At 37.3% G+C, this 15,802-nt stretch overlaps 3 protein-coding genes across 6 annotated transcripts; 1 reads left to right on the top strand and 2 right to left on the bottom strand.

The window, feature by feature from the left end:
* Nucleotides 1–375: 375 nt before the first annotated feature.
* LOC143904057 (centrosomal protein of 104 kDa) lies at nucleotides 376–7,688 on the top strand. 2 transcript variants are annotated; one of them, XM_077418286.1, is made up of 15 exons: nucleotides 376–763; nucleotides 2,098–2,262; nucleotides 2,935–3,146; nucleotides 3,372–3,770; nucleotides 3,851–4,052; nucleotides 4,159–4,306; nucleotides 4,383–4,509; nucleotides 4,578–4,804; nucleotides 4,901–5,170; nucleotides 5,352–5,583; nucleotides 5,643–5,824; nucleotides 5,901–6,046; nucleotides 6,206–6,307; nucleotides 6,397–6,522; nucleotides 6,697–7,688. In XM_077418286.1, the coding sequence occupies exons 1-15, from the start codon at nucleotides 724–726 to the stop codon at nucleotides 6,765–6,767; spliced, it is 2,649 nt and encodes an 882-aa protein (XP_077274412.1). In that variant the 5' UTR covers nucleotides 376–723; the 3' UTR covers nucleotides 6,768–7,688. The 2 variants fall into 2 exon arrangements, with proteins under 2 accessions (XP_077274412.1, XP_077274413.1); XM_077418287.1 differs by having other exon boundaries at nucleotides 394–763; nucleotides 5,370–5,583.
* Nsun2 (tRNA (cytosine(34)-C(5))-methyltransferase Nsun2) lies at nucleotides 7,467–10,899 on the bottom strand. Of its 2 annotated transcripts, XM_077418291.1 has the most exons (10): nucleotides 10,758–10,899; nucleotides 9,981–10,551; nucleotides 9,755–9,917; nucleotides 9,572–9,679; nucleotides 9,305–9,492; nucleotides 9,058–9,202; nucleotides 8,661–8,984; nucleotides 8,223–8,590; nucleotides 7,968–8,138; nucleotides 7,467–7,896 (listed from the first exon to the last, which is right to left on the bottom strand). In XM_077418291.1, the coding sequence occupies exons 1-10, from the start codon at nucleotides 10,821–10,823 to the stop codon at nucleotides 7,793–7,795; spliced, it is 2,208 nt and encodes a 735-aa protein (XP_077274417.1). In that variant the 5' UTR covers nucleotides 10,824–10,899; the 3' UTR covers nucleotides 7,467–7,792. The 2 variants fall into 2 exon arrangements, with proteins under 2 accessions (XP_077274417.1, XP_077274416.1); XM_077418290.1 differs by having other exon boundaries at nucleotides 7,467–8,138.
* On the bottom strand, nucleotides 10,758–15,775 carry LOC143904058 (vacuolar protein sorting-associated protein 35-like). Of its 2 annotated transcripts, none has more exons than XM_077418289.1 (12): nucleotides 15,616–15,775; nucleotides 14,790–14,988; nucleotides 14,555–14,678; nucleotides 14,286–14,481; nucleotides 14,025–14,219; nucleotides 13,869–13,952; nucleotides 13,558–13,794; nucleotides 13,185–13,333; nucleotides 12,610–13,096; nucleotides 12,111–12,530; nucleotides 11,887–12,030; nucleotides 10,758–11,816 (listed from the first exon to the last, which is right to left on the bottom strand). In XM_077418289.1, exons 1-12 carry the CDS (start codon nucleotides 15,616–15,618, stop codon nucleotides 11,637–11,639), a joined length of 2,418 nt encoding a protein of 805 aa, XP_077274415.1. In that variant the 5' UTR covers nucleotides 15,619–15,775; the 3' UTR covers nucleotides 10,758–11,636. The 2 variants fall into 2 exon arrangements, with proteins under 2 accessions (XP_077274415.1, XP_077274414.1); XM_077418288.1 differs by having other exon boundaries at nucleotides 14,790–15,009; nucleotides 15,616–15,769.
* Between the last annotated feature and the right edge of the window lie 27 nt (nucleotides 15,776–15,802).

Raw genomic sequence — 15,802 nt, 5'->3', positions numbered from 1 at the left:
CTAATCCACTCAGCAATGTAATTATAATAGTATACAAATTGAAAAAGAAGTTTTAATTAGCAATTTTAAGCAAAAAAACATAAATTTAGATTGTTTAATTTCGAATTGCTTTTCAAATAAACCCATATAGATAAGAAGAGAGAAACGTGAAGCTGATTCAGTCGTCGTCAAGATCAAATCTTCACGATTGAGGAAAATAAATTCGCATTAAGTTTCTCTGATTTCCGATTTACCCCCTTCCTTCCGAGAATTATACTCGGACGATCAAGTTACGCGGAAATCTCCATCGACTTGACGGCAACATCGGCGGCGTAATCCCGATATCTGCGTCGCGTGTGCAAAACCGTCGCACATCCGCGAATACACGCGTGCCTTTTACGCCAGGAAAATCCCACGAACTCAGTTAAACGGCGACGGAGAGAGTCGGAGAGACGGAGAGGCGGTTCTCCACTTGAGCTCCGGTAGTCCGGTACGAAGCCAGTAGTTCTGTCGCAAGCTTCGCCGCGGCCGGATGCGCGAGTGGGGTGGCCTGCGCGCCGGGGTGAAACTTGCAAGCTCCCCCTTTATCGAGCTTGCAGATGGCTGTGCCTTTTAGATTTTGACGTGTCTCTCCGTTCCTCCCCGTTCGTTCGTCCGCGCGCTTCGTTCCGCAACATTTCAGTCGTTTCTCACGTCGTTCGCTCCATTGGTTTTCCATTCCTCGACGATCAGCACCCCCGCGACATGCCCAGGAAAGTCGGATTCAACGTCGTCTACGCCACGAGTAAGGCTGCTAGGCACAGAATTGTGATGTTAAAACGCGTACTAACCTCGAGCGAGGACCGGGAAAGAGTTGGATATATCACAAAGACCGAAATTTCGCTAATAAATGACGAGGATTAAATGGACAGTTCCGTTAAACGGTGATGCCGACTACTTTAGCGTTTCAGACAGTGCGGCGGCTATGCTCGATAGGGTGTCGCGATGAGCCAAGATAGTACGATTGGTGATTTCAGACCGTTCCCACAAAGATTAATTAAAGCTAAATCATGATCCAACTGATATCATTTATAGGAAAATATTCGGAGAATAAGAAATAGATATAGAATAAGGAATTTCTCAAATTCTCTCTTCGTCGCGCTCTGAAATTCACCCTCTGCGGCTCAGATCCGCATGGCTCTCGGCACTTGAATTATTTCTGTCGCGATGCGGCCCGTCGGGGGCGTCGGGATTCCGCTATAGGATCGTTGTGTCTTAAGATGATCCTAACCGGTTTTTTTCTTAGCACTAATCTTTTAATTGGTTTTATAGAAATGCAAAATTCTTGTCTAGAATTAAAGTACGCATCAAAATCTAGGTCATGGTGGTCGAATTTATATATATGTGGTGGTCGTCACGTATAACAAAAAATATTAATTTTTTTTCGTTTTCGATATAAATTCGACCACCATGACCTGGATTTTGATGCGTACTTTAATTCTAGACAAAAATTTTGCATTTCTATATAAAACCAATTAAAAGATTAGTGCTAAGACGTTGCGTTATTTCAAAACGCCTCCCTTCCGCATAAGTAAATCGTATTTTGAAAATCTAAAAGAGTTAAACTGTGGCATTTTGAGGGCCAATTTTATTTCTTGCGGAAACGCGCGCGAAATCGCAAATACCGCAAATGTTGTGAATGAAAATGCACAACTGTGATCAGGGGAACGCTCGAGGAAGTGTCTGAGCATTAAGTAGCAATATATACAACACCACATGTAACTTATGTGCGTCAATAATTAAGTAACGTATAGTAAGAACTTCCACGAGCGTGCTCGCTTGACATTGGCTTTTGATTGACATTTCGACGAAAGACTTTAAGTATTATTATATCAGATCGTGATATTTTATCGAAAAGACTGATCAAATTATACTAAAGCGATTTTATATCGTTGCATTTTAATCACGTGAAAATAGTTTTTAATAATGTTTAATGAAGACACATTGCGATAAAAATATATTTGTTTGAAATTGAAATAGAGTGAAAAAAGTGTTGTAGGATAATTTTAAGCGCTCCCTTCGCGGTATAGAAGGACTTAAGCCTTGGATTTTATTCAGATTCTGAAATGTATTTTCAAGGCGAGGAGGATAGGCACTCGTCGTTAGAGCTTAACGTTCATGGGCCGACAGTGAGAGGTTGGCAGAGTGCAAGGAACTGCACGTATCCTCAGGAACTGATTCTACGACTTCATGGGCCCACAAAGCTTACGAGAATACAGGTCCTGGCTCATCAGTACCTTATACGTAAGTGTGAATTTTAAAAGGCTAAACGGCTAAACTATTCGAATTATAATTCAACTTATCTTCCCAAATATGTGATGGGCACACAAGTTATTAATATTACATCAATGATTTTGAAAAACTGGATGTCTAAAAAATTACAAGTTGCTAAAAATATATCTATACGTTTTATATTAAAAAATTGAATATTTCGCTTATTTTTACAGAAATATTATTTATTAACTTACAATTAGTCCTAAGTTACTTAAAATACGAAATAGACAAATACTGATTCTACTACAAAATTTTAATTAAAATTAATATATTTAGATGAATAAATTATGTGTTATGAAAATAATATAGAAATAACGATGAAAGAAGACCAGTTTTTTTTCAGCGCGGTTAAAAGCATTATTGTTTGTTAAAATGACGTTTCGGTTGAAAAGCAATTTGCTGACAATGAAAATCGAATTAACGAGCTTACCGTGATTTCTCGGGGCTATATTCGTCTCCTCTTCTTCATCTTCCGTCCGGCTACACCGTCGGAAATGAAAATGTACCGGGTGGCAAGAGAATCGTGCCAATTTTCGATATAAATTTACGGGCAGACGTACTAGACGTAGTAGATCTTCCGGTGGATACTACCGATGCAATTTCCGCGAAGAATGTAAACTGCTACGTCTACTTTGATTTCAGCTGAGAAGCTGGAGATCTGGACATCGAGGGAGGAAAATGCATCCGCTTCGACGGACTTCAGTTACCTGGGCTACATCACGCTGTCCGACAACGCGTCGACCCTTTATAAGAGCAGGGAGCTGAAAAGCGTGGCTCTTCCGGAAACGGAAGCGCTATCGCTGAAGCTCAGGCTACACAAACCGCACAGTAACGCGCACAACACTTATTGTCAGGTACGCGACTCACTGACAGTTGGCTTATAAAAAAAACTATAAATATAAAAATTTTTAATAAAAATTAAAATAAATATGTAGCCCCCAAAACAAGTTGTTTGAGTAAAACAAGTTTAACAAAATAAGAGAGAGGTAAATTCAAGATATAATTAAATTATATCGTACAGATATATATACATTTATTGAAATTGTTAGACAAAGCTATAGAAATCATTTTTCTATCAGGTTGGCCTTATAGCCATAAATATACTTGGCGAGCCTTATGGTCAGGAATTAGCCGGACAAGGGGATGCCCCGTACAATCCGCATTACATCTCGCCTTACGACGATCTGGCATTCGAAATGTACGTCGATCGGGAAGTGGCCAAAATCATAAGGCAAATGGAAGTGAAGAAGTTGCTGGCGGTGGAAGAGGAGAGATTCGAGTACGCTTCGAAATTGAAGGTCGCTATGGAGAACCTGAGAAAAGCGGGCGAGCGTCTGGGCAAGTACGAGTTGGAGAAGAAGTACGCCATAGCTTTGGAAGATTACGATAAAGCCAAAGCTAAAAAGGCTCAGGCTCAGCAGTACAGACAGCAGGTCTATCAATCGTTGGAGATACACAATCTGCTAGAGATCAACGGGGTAAGTAGCGTTCTTTGGAACTTCTCGCTAGCGAAAGGCCCAGCAATAATACTATAATATAATTATCAAAAATGATGCAGCCTGTGGAGAAAAACAATCTGTCGACCGCGGAGGACAAAGAGCCGACGTCGACCGACAATTCGAACACAACGGCGTTGCCCGACGACGTGACGTCTCCCCCGAGACTGGTCATTCCACCTAATCGCGATGGTGCCGTGTCACCAACTGGTCCAGCACATCAACCACCTGTGTCGCCATTGCGTCAGAAATCTAAAAGTCCCGGTATAATCTGTCGAAGGATATCATTATGCTACATATCTTCTTGACGTGATTTAGATTCTTCGAATTTTTAGATATTTACGTAACGTCAAATTTTCGCACTCCTCAGAGGTAACCGACAGCCCTACGAACGGTGTCCATGAAAAGCAGAACTGTAACAAGGGATCCCTCAGTAGGCGGAAAACTAAATCAGCGGGCCCGGCCCTCCGGTCGAGTTACGAAGCCTACGAGGAAAGGACCATCCCCGCTCTAAGACAGTAAGATGGTACAACGTTGAAACATCATAACAGTATCGAAACGGCGCGATAAACTCTCGTTGATATTCATGTTTAGCTCGCACACAAACGAGTTTACGAGAGAGTGCCACTTGGACAGCGCGGAGACGAAAGTTACCTCGAAACTCAACGATAGGGAGAAGAAACAAGCAGCGTTACCTATTGCGGTTTTCGGGATGGAGATGGTAACGATAAAGATGTTTCCTACAATGCTTGGATATATAGGATAAGTGATAACGATAATCGTATGCAGGTGGAAAAGTTCTATTCGAAACAATTCACGGATAAGGAGGAGGGACTGATGCAACTGAAAGAGGAATTGAAGAATTTCGACTCGGCGGTTTCGAAACATTCTCCGAATAAAACGGCCAGGGCGACGATCCTGTTGTTGCACAGAGCACTGAGAGACAAAGTCTTCAGCGTATACAGCTTGGCCGCGCAGCTTATCCGAATCTTCTTCGCCGAGTTCGCCGCGGACAGGTAGACCTTTCTAACATATAAACACTATTCTTGTATTCTGAGGTTCAGCATCTATAGTTTAACGTTTAACTGATGATTTATTAATGATTTATTTAGAGTGTCTTCGACTGAGATTGCCAGAAGCGTCGAACGTCTGCTGCCAGAACTTCTGACGAAGTCCGGAGACACCACCCCGAGGATACACAATATGGCAGTGCACACAATTCTCAGCATGGCAGACTGCAAATGCGTGCGGGAGTTGCATATAATACCGGTGCATCTGACCAGACCCGTCAACAGCAGCACGCATCAGAGACTCGCCCTGAGCAGACTGGAGATGGTGGAGCAACTGATACTGAGCCACGGCATCTCGACGGAGAAACAAAGGTGATTCTGAACGATAGTTTTGGAACGCTCGAGCTCGCATGAAGCATGTTTACCAGAAGTTTTGAGGAATATTGGGTCTCTGCCATCGAAACGCAGTCCTTCTGACTCTCGTCTAATCGATCCGCAGAGGTCCTTCCTCAAACTCGACTCTGTGTTAATAAAACGCAATTACTCTGATAAGGTATTGTAACTGTTGTAGCGGGCTGACTTGTCGGACATTATCCGAATTAGGTTCTTCCGGTCTGCACCACCCGGCTGAGGCAGTGCGAAAGGTCTCTGAAAGGATTCTCGTGTTGGTGTACAAGGTCAATCCCAGACTGGTGCGAAAGCAATTGCCGCCCGACGACGACATAACACGACGGAACCTGCTGTATCGCCAGCTCTTTCACGAATTCGATTTGATCGATCTTCAGGTACGCAATACTTGGATATGTTATAAAAGGGAGATGTTGTAATCATGTTATGATTGTAGAGAAAAAAAGAAGCCGAATCCACCCATAAAGCAACAACGACGCCTACGCGAACTAGATCTACGAAAAATAATGTAACTAATTTAACCAAATCACCCTCGAGATCAAGCCCGGTCGTGAGTACCGGAAGTTCAACGAGTATTACGTCACCGTCCGAAAACAGTACCGATCATAAGGGAGATAAGTATGTACAATGAGAATTAAATTCATCGGTCGCAAAAAAGATATGGAGAATCTTGATGTTTGTTTTGTTTGGGCAGAATGTGCATATTTTGCCTGTCGAAGGGTCAAGTGTACTCCGAAGAAGGTCTGAACATACATTATTGGAGAACTTGTCCTATGTTAACGAAATGTGAAGCGTGTAAGCAAGTCGTAGAAATTTCTTACTTGAATCTGCATTTGTTAAGTAAGTACATGAGAATTTAATACATTTAAGTTGCATTTAATAATCAAAAGTATTAAATATTCTATAAGTAACATACACAACTGAGAAAACATATAATCAATTGATAACTCTTGCACCTATCGAAATTAGATATTAATTTCATAATCATTTTTTTTACAGATGAATGCGACATGAGGAGTAATTACGTAAAATGCGATACATGTAAACAGGCAGTGAATGAAAATGCGTTCGAGAATCATAGACAAGACAAAAAATGCACAAGTATTATATACTTTACTTACTATTCTGATACGATATGATAATATAGAGATCGAGTGAAGCAGGAATTTAAATCTTGATTTATGTTTTAGAACCTATAGAGGGATATGAACGCTGTCCCCTTTGCTCGGCTTTGGTCAATCAAAACAAGTGGAGAGAACATCTCATGGGGGAACATCCGTGTGTAAATAATCCACGAAGCAAGATCGGGAAAAGTTGTAAGTTACGATATTCCGACTTGGATAAAATATAAATTATTTAGACTATTTGCAATAAATCTAGAAAGGATTCTCTGAAAAGCTTTTATGAGAGTATAGAAGAACTCTACAATAGTAGAGAATAAATTATGTTTTATAATTTTAGTGAAATTCGAAATTTCCATACGATTCTAGGTTCGAAATCACCGTCTAACTCGCAAAGTATCAGCGGCAAGTTAACATCACCAACGGGTAGAGATTACTAGCATCAGGCAACAACCTCGAAGCCAGTGGAGAAATTCGACAAGTCTTAGAGAAGGGGATTTTGATTTTATTTATTTCATAATTTATATATGTTATATATATATATATGAGCTGTTCAACGTTTTTTATATTTGTACCTATATGTATTTAAACAATTTTTTATAGAAGAACCCATCCTTTATTATAGTAGAGATTCATATAGAGCGGATTATTTTAATTGTAAGTTGTAAATTCTGACATATATATCTATATCTGTCGTCTAAATCTATATACATATATGCATATACATATAGATTTAGGCGACACGCTTATTAATTTAGCTAGTTTGCGGAATCTACGTGGGGGATATAACTTGGTTAAAACGAAAGATATTAGGAATTGTTAATAGGTTAATTTCATTCTTTTTATCGTTGTTGCATGATATTCAAGGATATATGCAGGAGAATGCATCAATTATTAAAGGCAGTGATATTAGATGTTACAAAAACATCACACATTTCAGGATTAATGATTCCTTGCATCCGGCCATATTTATAATGAAAATTTGTACTATATTGTCTATATTACACATTTATGGCGAGAAACGTCCAATAGGCATTAGGAAATGGGAAGATCTTTACCGCTCAAAAAACGTTAGATATCGCAAGGAATTTCATAAAGTAGTTATTTCATAGAAAATTGACAGTAAAAATAATCATTCCATCATTTCATCGTCGATGTTTTTATTCCATAAAATCATATTTTTTTCTTTAGACTATTTATAATATAATTTATACACTTTTCGGTATAAATACTCGATTATTACCAGATCGGATTAACATATTCCCCTTAAGTAAGAAAAATTAAGTCCTTAGTAATTTAATCTTACTCAATTTATATGTGTATAACATGTGTATGAAATTAGAAAAGTTGAGAAGTCTTAATTATGTCAACGAACAAATTCAATTATTCGTTATGTTTCTCAATTGGCATCTCTGTACCATCAACTCTTTTTATGCTATCCTTGTTCTTCGTTGTACTTTTTTCATTAATCTTCAGTTTTAATTTCAGTTTCAAATTCAGTTTTAACATCACTGTTGTTGACGTCCTCGGCTAATGCAGCTGCGCGATTTTCCTCGAATTTATTTTTCTCTGTAGAATTATAATGTAAACAATAAGATATATTCTTCCACAATAGTATAACGTTATTACAAGAAACATACCAAATTTAGAACAATCCGCTCCTAAAAGCCGTAAATAATGAATTGCGTCGCAAGTAGGCACATATGCCCTAAGAGACATTATTCCCCTCCACCCTACCAGCTGAAGATTTAAACGATTTAGACGATTGTCAGTCTTTTCTTCTTTATATAAAAGTATACAGCTTCCAGTTGCTTAAATTAAACATATTTTTTAAGCAATATTTATGAATCATGTAAAAAAGTATAAAGAAGCAAAAAAAGTACTATTATATTTACCAAATTCTTTGAGACGTTCCTGAGTGTTTGAACTTAATTTTACAATTTCAGGTGGTGTGTGTGGCTCGTCATTTTGTAAAAGCATTATTAAATCCTCTTTCGAGATCTCAAGCTTTCTGTTATCACTTATGTAACGAATGATACTATGCATTCCTTCTTGAGCAAGTCTGAAGGCGCAATTCATATTTTTATTGTCGCACCGCACAAATGTCTTAACACCAGTGTTGATCATCTTTACTCTATTCTCATTAGATATCACTATATCACGAATTGCTGGCGACGTGAAATAAATATTTTTCTTTTTTCCTTCGTGACATCTTACTAATAAACAACGTGGATCTAAATCGTCAGATATACCATAAAAATCTCTGAAAACATATCAAATGATATATAAAAAGCAATTATATTAAATAGTACAAGAAAAAAACTGGAACTCACTTTATAGACTGCCATACGTCTTCTGTTTCGTCTTTAAAAAAGACAAATGGATCCTCTCTGTAACCGACAATCCTTCTTCGCTTTTTTTGTGGTTCCCGTGATTTCTTTTCTTCTTCTAATATTCTTTTTCCACTTTCTGAAACCTTTGTATCTTGCGAAGGTTCTTCTTCAAGAATATGTTTTTCCTTCTTTTCATTATCATCTGCATCTTGTGCATTTTGATTTAATACACAAGTTTCATCTTCCCATGGCAGGGATTTTACTTTCTCCAACACGGCCACGAAAAAACCTCCAGTATCTTGATGATGTGGTAATATTCTCATACTATAAAATTAACAAAAATATAACCCACAGAAATAATATATTTGTATCTGATAATAATTTATTTGATATTTACCAACGTTCAAGATGAAACTTAGAAACTTCGTTTGCTTCTGGAGGAAACATTTTCGGCCGTACTTGCGTCTGCCATTGTTCTGGAACGTCATCCCATCTATCGTAGTATTGTAAATTTTTAGATGCTGGTTTCCAATGTGTGACACCTAATTGCAAAATATACTATCATACATATAATATGTTTTTAAAGATTTACCAATATAGTTATGAATATATGTTTATACATATTTCACATATTGGTATCTTACCAGGGTCACACAGTAATCCTGGTACTAAATTTCTACAATCAACTAATTGTACTGAATCTCCAGTCTCACGAAGAAGCCTATGAAGTACTGCTTCATTTTCAATGGGGTTTAGCGAGCATGTGGAGTATACCATCCTCCCACCAACTGTTAGCAATTCTAAACCACGTTTTGCTATCCTGTACTGAATTCTATAAAATAATTGAAATTAATATTTTCTACATTGTTTACATAATATATAATTTTACAACAAATTATATTAATTTATACCCGTGGAGATTATTGCCATTAGCAGGACTCCATTTGCACCATATATCTGGATTCTTTCGCATAGTACCATCCCCACTACATGGGACATCCGCAAGTATCCTATCAAATCTATCAAAGAAACAAAACTTATATAAAAATGTTAAAGATAATTACTTAAATATATTATAAAGTTTGAATTCCTACTTTAATATATCTTTTGCACCATCTGGTTTTGTAATCATAAAGTTTGGCATAACTGATGAATCGTGGTTCGTAATAAGAATGTTTGGACTGTTTAATCTTTTAGCTTGGTGCACCAGCATGTAGCATCGATTGTTATCAACATCATTAGCTATTACAAAACCCTCTACGAAAAATATTAACATTTGCATTATGCTCATTTTTTACAGTACAGTTTAGCATCAACTACCTGGAGGATCATTTCCTTCGTCCGCATGTATCATTTCTATAAGTTGTGCTGTCTTTGATCCTGGTGCCGCGCACATATCAAGAACCTTGTGCGAAGGTTTGACATCCAGAACCAAAGGAGGAACCATACTAACCACTTCCTGCCTGCTGATACTGCCATTGTTAGTTTCAGCAATAAGGAAATTATGCAGCCTAAAGTATGCCTCAGATCGTCGGATATCTTTCCTGGTTAATTGCAATTGCCAAGCTAGTTCTTCTGGATAAAAGGGTAAACTATGTAATATGATTTTTGCTTGACTATTAACGTCTTCCTTATCACCACCGTCCAAATTTGCATTCAAAATCCCTTTAAAGAAATCACTTTTGATTATTTCCAATAAGGCTTTAGCTTCAGCTTTTGAACCAGTAATACGGAAAGCAACTGGCAGATTGGTCCTCATAGTGCTGATAAACGCATCCCATTTATCTTCTGGTACTATTCCTTGTGTCTTATAATAGTTCTCAAAATCATTGTTCTCACGAATAATATCCGCGTAACTTTTATGAGGAGTACTACTCCATTCATCCTTTTTCTACAAATATCAATTACATGTCAACAAGCATTGCAAATTCACAACGATATCGAATATTACATCAGATAAAAACATACTGAACGTGTTGTTTTAAAAGAGCACAAATGTGTACAAACTTGTTACTATGTCACGTTATTCACCATGTAAATGTAAACCATATAACCTCTAATATATTTCATCTTCAATATTAATGGATAATCACATACCTTCTGCTTCTCACGACGTTTCTCAGCGAAGTTCTTTTTCGGTTTATTTTTTCGGCCTTTACCCATTTCTTCGTAAAAATTACGTGTTTTTGATTAATAACAGGATATGACTCGCTCGCACTGATGCATACACGTGACAAACCCTGACAAACACTGACAAACCGTCCGTTTTTTTCCAAGAACTTCCTGAACTGGTGCACATTAATGCACCTGGTGCAGGGTGCAGGGTGCAATAAGAGTGAAACAGAAACAAAACCATAAACATATAAATATTAAATAGACTGCGCATACGTAAACAAACAAATTATACCCCCAATACATCACCATCAGTTTAAAAAATAAATTTTATACCCCAACGGCGGTCGAAAAATAAAATTTATAGCCCAATGGCGGCGCAGAAAGAAATTCATACCCGAACAGCGGCGATTGGAAGGCATATCTCACCTCTGACCTAAGATCAAAATGTGATATTTAAAACTCAAATTTGAATTTTTATTGTAGAAGCTTGAAAAAGGTGTATATAATAAATCTTTATTAAAACAAATATACATACAATTCTATTAATTTCAATATGTACGCTTGATACGTCATTGAGAAATCATTTCGTGTAGGCAATTCGATATAATTTAAACATCTATCCAGTTAACAAATAATCTCATAACTATTGATCTCTGAGTTGCAACAACAATCGCAATAATTCATTCATTATTTGCTTCTAACTTATATAATTTTGCCTGCAGTAGAATAAAAATTAAGTCAATCGGAATCGATCAATGCTAACTGTTGTTGGTGCAACCAATCTATATATATATATATATATATATTATAGAAATATTTAAAATATTTTATATACAAAATTCCAATGCTGATTCCGCACTGTTAAAGGACAAGGCCTTGGTAAGAAAGCCCATCGGGGTCTGGCGATTCCATCCTATTTCTTAAATGTTCTAACGTATTTGCTAAATGTTTCTGTATTTGATCAGTTTCTTCACTCGCTTCCAGATTGGGAAGTTCCTCTCTAATTTTCGCAATTACTTGATTCAGTATTTGCACGGTTACCTGAAACAAATATCAATTTCAAAATGGCAACTCAAAGAAGATAAGTTAATATGCTACTCTCTGATCTTACAGCTGTGTTTCCTTTTTCGTAAAAGTAAATGTAATGATTCAGCAGTTCCACATACAGTTGCACTTGCACAGATGTATCCATGCACTGGCTCGCTATTCTAATACCTTTCTTCAAGCAGTCCAATACTTTACCGCCTTCTTGCATCTGAAAATTGTATTACATTTCTTGTACAATTTATTATACTTCGGTTTATCTCATATAATCAGGGCTAGATTTATACGTACCTCTTTCCCGCCCGTAGCCAAAGATTTTCCAGACCAAAATATGTGCGAACACGTGGCGACTCCTCTGCATTGATCTGGTTTTCTCAACAATTTGCTGGCATATAAAGCGCACTGATTGCGTACGGGCTCGGCGTTTTCCTCGCCAAAGCAACTCATTTGCTCGAATGTGGCGATGATCAAGGTGATTGCTGCGAGCTGTGCCTTCGAATCGCTTATTTCATCCTCATATATCGAGAACGCTTGACTCATGAATTCGTAAGCAACCATTTCGAAATTATCAAAACGGATTTCGCCGATTGCTATCGCGCCTTGCAGAAATAGTCTTAATGGTAGTTCGGCTAATTCAGCTTTCATCAGCGCTGTGATGGTTGTGTGACAGAACTGAAAAATTTTTTGACACTTCTTCTGCCACATGTCATCCTGGAAAAAAAAAGAAATGGACATCAGTTTTATCATTATTCTGATTATCTCATCTCACTAAGGAATACAAACTACAAACCTGATCTTTCAGTGCTTTGTATGTAAAAGCCAATTGATAACTTTGAAAAACTATGGGAGGTAGAGTAAATTTTATTCTTTTGTTACCGCCAGCACTGAAATGCTTTCTCGCAGCGCTTAGTATCATATATTGCTGGTCTGGCGTTTCTGATTTAAAATGATGTATTAGTCTTCCAAGCAATCCCTGTTCCTCAGCAAAATCTTCAGGATCTTCTTCTATATTAGGTTGATCTGGTTGATCTTGGACCAAGGAAGATACCATGAAGAGCACTGCGTCTACTTGCTCTTGCGTCGGTATCAATGTTTCGTTTTCCAAGATATTAGTTATTATATATATAGCCAATGATTTCCTGCCCTCATAATCGAAGTATTCCAAAAGCGGCGCATAGTGTTCGAGCTTGAGTACAGTTAATATATTCTTATAATTATCTACGGGAATTTTCATTAATCTAACTAGTTCTCTTGAAACGGCACTATTATACTCCAATCTGGAAAATAAACGTTTAACATATAGTATATAACATACAGTATATAGCGAAATTTAATTATTTAACATGTCTAATAAATCATACTCACTTATCAACATTTTGTTTCTGGAATATTTGGACTGTTGTAAGCAAAACTTTATCCACGTAATCTACACGATCAGGATAACATTTATGTGCTAAGTTTATGAGAGCCACCTGAAGGGACACAATATCTTCGGGAGGCATATCTTGTCTCGTCTACAAAAAAAAGATTTTTATACAATTACATATGTGAATTAAATGTGCTTTAATTAAAGTATAACGTAATATGTTTTGCGGCTATTCTCAGACTTAAACTAATAGGTAAGAAATTTTCTGGTTTTGAATCATGGTATTATCAAACATTGTGCAGTATCTAATAATCATTGAATAGCCATTCTAACATAATTAGCAATGAAATTTATTCTAATTATAATCAATACCTGTATAATAGTTGCAATTTGGTCACTAAATACATCAAACAGTTTAACGTCTTGTGGAATTCCTGGCACTTGGTTAGGACTTCCCGGTCCTCCTACGCCGTCGGATCGTTGACTAAAGGCTGCAAGTCGATCGATCAGCGATATAATTATATTTTTAACATTTACTCCATTTTGCAATTCCGCACAGGACTTTAGAAATGCGTTTAACGTTTGTAAATGGAATTCATCGGGAAAAACCTAAATATGTAAAAGAAGGCATATTTTTGATCGTTATTTTTAAAATAAAAGATTTATGTTATAAAAAGATTTACTTGAATTATACACTCCATAAGATATTCCTGTGCTATTGCGTCCCTACAACTAACCACTTGTTCCAAAATTCCTGGCAATACAAGCTGAAAGCAGATTGATAAAATCTGGTTAAAAAAATAAAAGAATTATGATTAAAAATAAAGATTAAATTGTACCTTCTTATATTTATCCAATGTTACTGATTCCAGTTGACTAAGTCGTACAAGATTCGTTCCGACTAGAATTCGAAGCTCTTCCCTTTCCCTTTCTCTTCTTTCTTTATCCCTACTGTGACCTTGATGTTGCATACGTACCCATAATTTATTCATTTCCGCAAAATTCATTAGAACAAAATCTATGCTGTCACGAACCTGAAAATAAAATTACAAGAATAATAGTGTGCAGAAGGAAAATTTCATGGTTTACGAAATACGTACAGTCCCATCTTCGTCGTCGCCTTCGGAAACATCTGGCAAGATATTCCTTGTGCATTGTAACAAATAATTCCTTAAGAATAGACCACGCAGCGGATGTTGCACGCCCCTACACATTTCCACAAGATCTCTCAGAAGGTCTCTTTTCAAGCCAGGCGTTGTCTTGATATAGACCAGACCAACAGTGATGAGTAAGTATCTGGAATATTAATCGGAATATCTCATTTTCCAATGAGAAAATAACAATGTAAAATTACAAGGCAGATACATACAGTCTAGGCACAATATTACCAACATATTGGACCAATTCATAGAGATCCGTAACTTTTCTCCCTTTTTGAAATTCATCCAACAAATAAAGTTCCAAGTGCCGTAACTCATCCGTGATTGCCATATCTAATAATAACTGTTATAAGGAATATTTACAATTATCAAACATCAAAGCCGAATACTCATATTGAATATTATAGTTCTCGAGCTCTGTCATTAAATAATAAATAAGGATACATAATTCGTAATAGCTTTTTGGACTCAGAAGAGAGGTTCTGAGTTCTCCTAACATGGTAGAGGCATGTTTTAGCGCATCCATTAGCTTGGATTTGTCCAGACAGTGTTTCATCTGAAAAGCCTGGACTTTCACTATGCCGATCGCGTCTTCCAGCAGCTTCTCCTGCTCCTCCATTCCCGTTATGGCAGGTGTCGTTGGCTGCGAGAAAAATAAAGATACCTACCAGGAACACCAGGTAGTACCCATGCTAGGTAAGCCATCCAACTCAAGCATGCACTACAGACGCGATGAAAATATATTGCGGAAACAAGGACGGACACCCGATCTATTCGTAAAAGTAGGGGGCCACTGACAGCAAAGCAAAAAACACAACTCTTCAAACATATTAACGCCACACGATACATGTATTTGTCTGCAACTGACTGTAGCATAAGAATTTGTTTATTAATTTAAATCATTAAAACTTGACGAATTAAGAAATCATTGTTTTGATCGGAACAAACATCAAGTTACGCCGTAAATAGACTATGGAGTAAGATTAAAAAGTACAATAATATAAGATACATATATTTTCTTCGTGACTTATTTATATAAGCGTTGACCGCTTTGTACAGAAACTAAAAAATTAAGCATTCGGTCCTATATTATTGAAAATATCGACGAAACAATTCTCAAACATGTTTGCGACAGATAACCTGTACACAACGTTAGGCTAATTCCCCGCGAGATGATCAACGCCACATGGATCGAATCCTAAACGGATACTATACTTATCCTTGCGAGCGAAATTGCGAAACATGCCTCTGAAATGTCTATGGTTCTTACCATCTTCTTGGGAAGAAGTATAGGTACAATTATTCGTCGCGCACACGTCTCGGGGACTCTGGTTGACAAGACACCAGATACGCCCGATTCCGCCAGAGTTCCATGGAATGGAATTCCTAATCAGACAACAGACAGATAATCGTTCACCGGCTGATCGAACGTTTCCCGACTCCCGACTCCCGTTGCA

The sequence above is a fragment of the Temnothorax americanus genome, unplaced genomic scaffold (genome assembly GCF_048541705.1).
Source record: "Temnothorax americanus isolate GAGA-0224 unplaced genomic scaffold, ASM4854170v1 Scaffold5, whole genome shotgun sequence".
In the NCBI taxonomy this organism is placed as follows: Eukaryota; Metazoa; Arthropoda; class Insecta; order Hymenoptera; family Formicidae; genus Temnothorax; species Temnothorax americanus.
This window is presented reverse-complemented; position numbering and strand designations above follow the sequence as displayed.